This window comes from Notothenia rossii, assembly GCF_949606895.1.
Source record: "Notothenia rossii genome assembly, contig: SUPER_2_unloc_1, whole genome shotgun sequence".
NCBI classification, from domain to species: Eukaryota; Metazoa; Chordata; class Actinopteri; order Perciformes; family Nototheniidae; genus Notothenia; species Notothenia rossii.
In genome coordinates this window covers 103,049-112,460 of record NW_027640361.1, presented here as the reverse complement: position 1 = coordinate 112,460, position 9,412 = coordinate 103,049, and the positions used below count along the sequence as shown (strand labels likewise).

At 43.6% G+C, this 9,412-nt stretch overlaps 1 protein-coding gene across 1 annotated transcript; it reads left to right on the top strand.

Annotated features, from left to right (window-relative positions):
- On the top strand, nt 1-3,516 carry LOC307030854 (CD209 antigen-like protein A). The gene is made up of 6 exons (XM_079696233.1): nt 1-124; nt 198-287; nt 495-695; nt 1,453-1,577; nt 1,785-1,888; nt 2,134-3,516. Exons 1-6 carry the CDS (start codon nt 55-57, stop codon nt 2,276-2,278), a joined length of 735 nt encoding a protein of 244 aa, XP_079552359.1. The 5' UTR covers nt 1-54; the 3' UTR covers nt 2,279-3,516.
- The last annotated feature ends 5,896 nt before the right edge of the window (nt 3,517-9,412 follow it).

Here is a 9,412-nt window from a genome sequence, read left to right as displayed (position 1 = left end):
TGATAATTGCTGCAGAGCTGACCTTCTAGGAAAGAGTTGGCAGTCCCATGAGCAATGGAGGAAATCTATGTCAATGTTGATGATATCAAACCCCTAAACTCAAGATCATCTGCAAAACAAGAAGGTAAGAGGGTCAGTCAGAGTGCACTCTGGATTTTGGATTTACTGTATCACTCCCTGGTCTTCTCTGTGTTCAGGTCCCAGGAGATTTCTCAGAGCGTCTGTTCTTGGTCTGGGGCTGCTGAGTGTTTTCCTGCTGGCTGGACTCATCAGCTTCGCTGTCCACTGTGAGTCTGTCTTTTCATACGTTTAATAATATCATTTTGAACGTGTGATTTTCAAGAGCAATATTCTTTTCTGAAAGATGCACATTTGACCAAAACATCTATCGTTTTTCTACTTTTCTCCTAGGGTCAAATTAGGAAAACATTTACTTTGGTTTGTGTCAGTATGATTGCATCAGTTCATTTAAGAAACATCTATTTTCATTTCAGACCATTACTCAGTAGGTGGTGCAGCTGCAGATCTCTCCGCTGTCAAAGCAAACCTGTCCTCAGTGACTGAAGAGAGAGACAACCTGACTGAGCGTCTCCAGGCCAGAGATCAGCTGATCAACCAGCTGATCAACCAGCTGAATGCCAGCCTCACTGAAAAGACCAGAGAGGTGGACAGGCTCCTGAGTTTGATGGACAAGGGTGAGTGCTTCATGTGGGGGTTTGCATAGGGCTCGGTGTATGTAAGATAAATATTATCATAGTATTTTTTACAAAATACCTCGATATTGATATTCTAAGGCTGACTATTGATCCTTTCATAAAATAGTTACAGAATGACACTTTTCATTAATGATAATCAAGAATTAGTTTTTAATGACTTAATTGTCAGTGATTTAATTTATAGTTTGTTTTACTTTTCTTCACCCACAATCATGCCCCATACACTTGTGGAGACCACAATATTTATATTTCTCTGTAAACTATGCTTATGGCCATTTTCCTTGTCTAAATTACTTTTAGTATAAGCAATAGGAAGAAGAACTTAGAGGTAATTTTTTCCAGATATTTGCAGCATAATAATAATAAAGGATAATAAGGTTTCAAACCAATTTAGAACTGTTGCCGAAAGTCAGACCCAGTTTTCCAGTCGGTCTAGTAACTAACACCGAGATGTTTCCACTGTCTGTGTTTAAGTGGATGTCATTGAAGACTTTAACAAGATCAGTATCAGTGCTGTGGTGCCTGACTAGATCACATCGAAACAATTATTTAAATCCCAAACAAGAGAAGTAGTTGTTCTGCAATGAAATTTGTGATCTCTTTTGATCCCTCTAAAAATGCTTAATAAATATGTTTTTTCATTATTATTACAAAAGTGACATTTAATGCACTCAAGAGTTCCATATTTCAGCAGTTAAAGCAGTAAATCAACAAGATCTTAAAACTTGTCCTGCAGGATGGAGGAAGTTTGGTAGTTCCTTTTATCTCTTCTCTACTGAGAAAGCTTCTTGGGAACAAAGCAGACAGCACTGCACAGCCAGAGGAGCAGATCTGGTGATCGTAGACAGTGAGGAAGAACAGGTAATGTGTGCTGCTTGTGATTGTATAACTCCTGCTTTTATCAATCAATAATGTTTTTATTGTACATATAGCAAATGTGTCTATCAGCTATAATGATTACTTCACAACAATGGTGTTAATTACATATTTCTGAGCTAGTAAAAAGGGAAAAGTTATCTGAATGTTGATGTCCATCCCAGAAAAACTGCATTTTTAATATGTGAACAGGAATTCATCACTAGCATGATCAAGGAAGACACTTGGATTGGTTTGAGTGACAGAGAAAAGGAGGGGACCTGGAAATGGGTGGATGGATCTCCACTGAATCTGACGTAAGGCTTTACTTTGGTTTTAAATACAGACGCTGGTTTATGTTGTGACCTTTCTAAATATTTCACATGTTTCTGTAATGGGAGTTAACACAACACACAGGATGCATTTAAACGTAGGGTGTCTGCCCCTTTCACCAGAAGATTCATTTGGGTATGAAGAAAAGAACATGGCTGTGTTACTTATAGTTATTTGTATTTGATGTCCAATCTTTTAGTTCATCTTGTTTTCCTGTACTACCTGTTAGGCTTTGGAGCCCAGGACAGCCTGATAATGGAGGAGGGAATCCACACTGGGGTGAAGAGGACTGTGTAAACATCTATCTTTACACCAAAAGGTGGAACGACATGTCCTGTAAGAACGATCTGCATTGGATCTGTGAGAAACATTAACATTGGTGTCTGTTTGGATACTAAACATGCAATCATGCTTTTACAATTTAGTTTATATTGAGTTATTTAAAACTATACAAAATGTCTGATTTCATGAATAAGAATGACTTTGCTCAAATTGATAAATCACATTTATTTAGTGTTTTTGTTTAGGATTAATATCAGTAATAAATAAATAGTCATTTAATTAGTTTTTGCCAACTTTTGTTTGCCTCAATTAAATTAGTATTTGTATTAATCCTTTTACCAATCAACATAAAAACAGCTTATTAAAAACATCTGCTGATAAGCCCACAGTTCCTGAAAGTTATAATATTGAAAGTGCCTTATTGAGCAGAATATGATAAAAATAAGAAAAATAAAAACAGTCAGACATTATTGAATAATTCAGACACATACAACAATACTCTAGTCTCAGCATTGGTCTAACTTGTTCAAATATGTAAAATAGCCTGTGTGTTATACAGTATGTTTCCTAACAATGACCTCTTGTGGCCATGTGAGTACAAATCTATTGCAGGTATTTAACATTCATAGGTACCATCCACTTTGTACATACTGTAAGAACTAGTGCTGTCAATTAATACAAAGATGTATGTATGTTTATCACAATAATAATCTGGGACTTTAACTGCAGGATTAGCTCACGTTTCATTTGAAAAGTAAACTGCCTTTTATTTGAAGTTACTGGAATGACAGTACTTTAGTAAATGGGCAAATTAGATTTAGCTAGATCAGGAAATATAACTTTCTTTGAGCATGCATACAAAGATAAAAACCGTATGAATATATTGTGGGTGTATAACATGTTCTCTGACAAGATGAAGCTCTTCCACTTCAACAAATTGCTGTTATCAGATAAAAAGCAGCTTTACCACTTCCCCTTTTTTTCTCAAAGTGAACAACTCCTCCCTGAAAGATGTGAACTTGTTATGTTTATGATCAGCGGCAGACAGAGTACTTCAGAGGAAAGACATTTGTGTTTATGAGCATTTAAAATTAAGATCCCTGCTTTCACAACAATGTCATGCTATTCTCTTTTTATTAACCAGTAAAACAGATCTATACAGGATCAATACATTTAGAATATTAATCATCTGTGTGGCTTTGTAAGATGATATGTCTGTATTTAACACCATGGACTTGATTATCTCACTTGTTTCAGTCTTAAATCTGTATTGTCAATTTGCTTTGTATTTTTTAAATGTGGGCATGTCAATAAAGCTTATTTGAATTTGTCTTGACTCAGCGTCAGAAAAAAACAAACATATCCTTATATCTTTGAGATGGATAGATAATGATCTGGTACAGTTGCTAGGACTACCTTTAGCACTTAAGAGGTGTGACGTATTGATGGTTTTTTGTTTTATCCTTTACACTATTGCCATTTTCCCAGACATCATATTTCAAACTCTTTTTTCTCTTTTTCTGTTGTCATATGTGTTATCATTATTTTGAGTTTACCCGTACAGGGTTAAGTATGGATACACTGTTGGAAAATACAAGAGAGATGATACAAATTATGTACACAGGTTTAGAAGCTCTACAAGTTGCATTTTTGAGAAGTGATTGGAGAACTATGTGTAAAGGAGAGTTGTTACAACACAGAAAACACCAGAATTTCAACTACGAACATTAATATAATTTCACTAATAGTTAATGGCCTAAACCACCCAATTAAAAAAGTGCTTATACTGTACAGATGAAACATCAAGGTGTGTGTGTGTGTGTGTGTGTGTGTGTGTGTGTGTGTGTGTGTGTGTGTGTGTGTGTGTGTGTGTGTGTGTGTGTGTGTGTGTGTGTGTGTGTGTGTGTGTGTGTGTGTGTGTGTGTGTGTGTGTGTGTGTGTGTGTGTGTGTGTGTGTGTGTGTGTGTGTGTGTGTGTGTGTGTGTGTGTGTGTGTGTGTGTGTGTTATAATCGCGTTTTTTTTACCAAGTTGTCATAACAGTTCCGACTTCAATTTCAGAGTTATGAGATTCTAAGGGACATCTAATTAACACCAGATGTAACATATTCAATCAATACATATAGTTTTGATCATAAACAGCTGAACAAATTAGTCTTTCTCACGCAACCATTTATGTTGAGATACATATGTAAACCACAGATATTTGGGGTAACAACTAAAGTTCTTCTTTAACTGACACTTATGTTGGTTTGCCAAATCAAATGCATGGATTGGTTTGAGTGACAGAGGGGAAGCAACCTGGAAATGGGTGGATGGATCTCCACTGAATCTGAAGTAAGGTTTTACTTTGGTTTAAATGCAGACACTGGTTTATGTTTTGAATTTTCTAACTTAATTTACACTGTGAAGGCATAAAGTCACATGTTTCTGTAATGGGAGTCAACACTACACACAGGATGCATTTAATTAAAGGAAATGTTCACATTTGATATAACTAGATCACGCAATGGCAACTTTCTTTTGGCACGCATACCAAGATAAACACCTAAAAAAAATACTGTGCGTGTACTGAATGTGATTTGACAAGATAATGCTCTTGCATTTCAACCAATTGGTGTCATCAGATTAAAAAGTGACTCTACCACATCCTAATATCTTTTCAATGTGAATAACTCTAAATGTTATATTTATATTATCAACAGCAGACTGCTTCAGAGGAAAGAAATTACAATAAGTGAAATGCACAGAGCTGATTTGGACTCTTTTGTTATTGGCTTTATAAAGTTTCAATTGTATTTTGTGAATTTATAGTTTTTTTTCAAGATTCAAGGCTTTTATTGTCATTCCTACATAGCTACAGTGTAGTTATGACAATGAAAATCTTAGGTCCCAGGCTCCTCCAACAGTGCAACACAGATAAAATAGTGCAAGTAAATACAATGAAATAGAAGTAGTGCCATAAGAGTCTATAAACAAGTGATACATCATTTATGAGTTGCAAACTGGTGAATGTTATGGATGTTCTTCGTTCAGGTGTTTAATAGTTTTATGGCCTGTGGGATGAAACTCTTTCTGAGTCTGGTGGTTTTAGTCCGGATGCTGCGGTACCGCCTGCCAGACGCCAGCAGACTGAAGTTTGTGGCTGGGGTGATGGGGGTCTTTTATAATCCTGAGGGATTTCTTCCTGAGCCGCTGGGAGTAAAGGTCCTCCATGGATGGCAGCTCCGTCCTGGTGATGTTCTGTGCAGTTTTCACCACCCTCTGTAAAGCCTTACGATTGAGGGCGGTGCAGCTGCCGTACCAGGCTGTGATGCAGCCAGTCAGGATACTCTCTATGGTGCACCTGTAGAAGTTGCAGAGTATCCTGGAGTCCAAGTTGAACCTCCTCAGCCTGCGGAGGAAGAAGAGCCGCTATCGAGCTTTCTTGGTGATGGTGTTAGTGTGAAGAGTCCATGTCAGGTCCTCAGTGATGTGGACATAGAGGCACATGAAGCTGCTGATTTCTTTCCGATAGTTTATTTGTGTATTTATGTAATCATGAACAAATACAAATCTTTTGAAATGTTGAAATCCGGATGTTACATTTATCCTTTGTCTGCCTGTTCCATAAATAAAACCTGTCAAAAGTAATGAATCATGAACTGCCAATATTATTTACCTTTATGGTTAAGTTTATGTATGTCTATTTAATTAGATGGCATACTCTGCCACACTCGAAGAGAGAGTAGTCTTCTGGAGGCATCTTCAACCCCTACAGGATGGTCGAACACCCTCCACATCTCAGCTGAGAACCCCTGATACGATTCCAAAGTGGGAACCTTCTTCCCCGAAAGGCTGACACCTACTCCAAAGTGATTCCCCGAGGAGACCCATGAGGAAAGCAATCTTAGCCTTAAGACTGACACAATCCCACATCAGGGTCATACCGTTCAGGAGCGTGGACCCATGGCTCCCTGACAGGTTGTGAAATCATGGCTTCCTGTACCGGAGTTCCCGGAGGGGAACAGGCAGACTGTCTTTAATGACTGAGGGCTGGTAAGCTTTGCTGAAAGATCCCACCAACTTTCACATTACATCACCTGTTGGACGCTTTTATCCAAAGCCACTTACATACATTCAAATACTGTGGGCAATCCCCACTGAGCTGAAGTCTCTAACCCAGGGAAACAACGAGATGCTGACTGCAGCACTGGAACCAGCTCTCCCCTGATCCGAAGTTTAGTGCACTATCCCACTGCTCCACAGCCTCCTCTAGTGATATTTCACATAGTGGCTGGCTGTGCTGACCGAGGAGAACTCCCTGGGCAGTGACTGTGATATGAACAAAGACTGATCAAAACAAAGCACACCAAGCACAAATCATTTATACTGAAAAAAGAAATATAAGAACCAGCACCTTACCGTGGTAGAGAGGTTTGTGTGCCCTGATGAACCTGGGGGCTGTGTTGTCTGGAACCTTGTGTTCCTGGTAGGGTCTCCCATGGCAAATTGGTCTCAGGCAAGGGGCCAGACTAAGATTGGTTCACAAGACCTCATGAAAGACGACACACGAAGTGAAGATACCCGGCCCGGAGGAAGCCCGGGGTCCCCTTCTGGAGCCAGAACCAGAAGGAGGACTCGTCGGCGAGCGTCTGGTGGCCGGGCTTGCCACGGAGCCCGGCCGGGCACAGCCCGAAAAGGCGACGTGGGCAACACCTCTGCTTCTCCGTCCCGCGGGCCCACCACCTACGGGAAACAGCGATGGGGTCGGGTACGCTGCCAGAAGGGTGGCAGTGAAGGAAGAGGGTCTCGACGGACCAGACCCGGGCGACAGAAGCTGGCTTTGGAGACGTGGAACGTCACCTCTCTGGGGGGGAAGGAGTCGGAGCTTGTGCGGGAGGTGGAGCGTTACCAGTTGGATCTGGTTGGGCTCACCTCTACGCACAGCGTCGGCTCTGGAACCTTATTTCTGGATAGGGGTTGGACTCTATTCTTCTCCGGAGTTGCTCAAGGTGTGAAGCGCCGGGCGGGTGTGGGGATACTCACAAGTCCCCGGTTGGGTGCTTCGTTGTTGGAGTCTACCCCAGTGGACGAGAGGGTTGCCTCCCTACGCCTGCGGGTTATGGGGGGGAAAACTCTGACTGTTGTGTGTGCTTATGCCCCCAACAGCAGTTCAGAGTATACGGCCTTCTTGGAGACCCTGGAAAGAGTCCTGTATGGGGCTCCTGAAGGGGACTCTTTAATCTTGCTGGGAGACTTCAACGCACATGTGGGCAATGATGGAGACACTTGGAGGGGAGTGATTGGGAGGAACGGCCCCCCTGATCTGATCCGGAGTGGTGGTTTGTTACTGGACTTCTGTGCTAGTCATGGATTGGCCATAACAAACACCATGTTCGAACATAAGGATGCTCATAAGTGTACGTAGTACCAGAGCACCCTATGCAGAAGGTCCATGATCGATTTCGTTATCGTATCATCGGACCTGAGGCCGTATGTTTTGGACACTCGGGTAAAGAGAGGGGCGGAGTTGTCAACTGATCACCATCTGGTCTTGAGTTGGGTCGAGTGGCGGGGGAAGCCTCTGGATAGACCTGGTAAGCCCAAACGTGTAGTTCGGGTGAACTGGGAACGTCTGGAGGAGGCCCAAGTTCAGGAGGCCTTCAACTCACACCTCCGGCGGAGCTTTTCGGGCATTCCTGTGGAGGTTGGGGACATTGAACCAGAGTGGTCGGTGTTCAAAGCCTCTATTGCCAAAGCCACGGCAGGGAGCTGTGGTCTCAAGGTCCTAGGTGCCTCAAGGGGTGGTAATCATCGAACCTCCTGGTGGACACCGGTGGTCAGGGAAGCCGTCCGACTGAAGAAGGAGGCCTTCAGGGATTTGTTATCCCGGGGGACTCCCGAGGCAGTTGCAAGGTACCGACAGGCCCGAAGGGCAGCAGCCTCAGCCGTGGCCGAGGCAAAGCAGCGGGTGTGGGAGAAGTTCGGAAAAGACATGGAAAAGGAATTTCGGGCGGCACCAAAGTTGTTCTGGAAAACTGTCCGACACCTCAGGAGGGGGAAGCAGGGAACCATCCAAGCTGTGTACCGTAAGGATGGGACGTTGTTGACCTCAACTGATGGAGTGTTAGGGCGTTGGAAGGAGCACTTTGAGGAACTCCTGAACCCGACAACTCCGCCCTCTATGTTAGAGGCAGAGCTGGAGTATGACGGGGGATCGACACCAATCTCCCGGGGGGAGGTCACTGAGGTCGTCAAACAACTTCACAGTGGCAAAGCCCCGGGGGTGGATGAGATCCGCCCAGAAATGCTGAAGGCTCTGGGTGTTGAGGGACTGTCATGGTTGACACGTCTCATCAACGTTGCGTGGAAGTCGGAAACAGTACCGAAGGAGTGGCAGACCGGGGCGGTGGTTCCCCTTTTTAAAAAGGGGGATCAGAGGGTGTGTGCCAATTACAGAGGCATCACACTACTCAGCCTCCCCGGGAAAGTTTACTCTAAGGTACTCGAAAGGAGGGTCAGGCTGATTGTCGAACCTCAGATTGAGGAGGAACAATGCGGATTCCGTCCTGGTCGTGGAACGACGGATCAGCTTTTTACTCTAGCAAGGATCCTAGAGGGGGCTGGGAGTACGCTTATCCAGTCTACATGTGTTTTGTAGACTTGGAGAAGGCGTATGACCGGGTTCCCAGGGAGTCACTGTGGGAGGTGCTGCGGGAGTATGGGGTGAGGGGGTCTCTACTCAGGGCCATCCAATCTCTGTACTCCCAAAGCGAGAGCTGTGTCCGGGTCCTCGGCAGTAAGTCGGACCCATTTCAGGTGAGAGTTGGCCTCCGCCAGGGCTGCGCTTTGTCACCAATCCTGTTTGTAATATACATGGATCGGATTTCGAGGCGTAGTCGTGGGGGAGGGGGTCTGCAGTTCGGTGGACTAAGGATTGCACCACAGCTTTTTGCAGATGATGTGGTTCTGGTGGCTTCATCGGTCTGCGACCTTCAGCATTCACTGGATCGGTTCGCAACCGAGTGTGAAGCGGCTGGGATGAGGATCAGCACCTCCAAATCTGAGGCCATGGTTCTCAGCAGGAAACCGATGGACTGTCCACTCCAAGTAGGGAATGAGTCCTTACCCCAAGTGAAGGAGTTCAAGTATCTCGGGGTCTTGTTCTCGAGTGAGGGAGCAATGGAGCGTGAGATGGGTCGGAGAATCGGAGCAGCGGGAGCGGTACTGCAGTCGCTTTACCGCA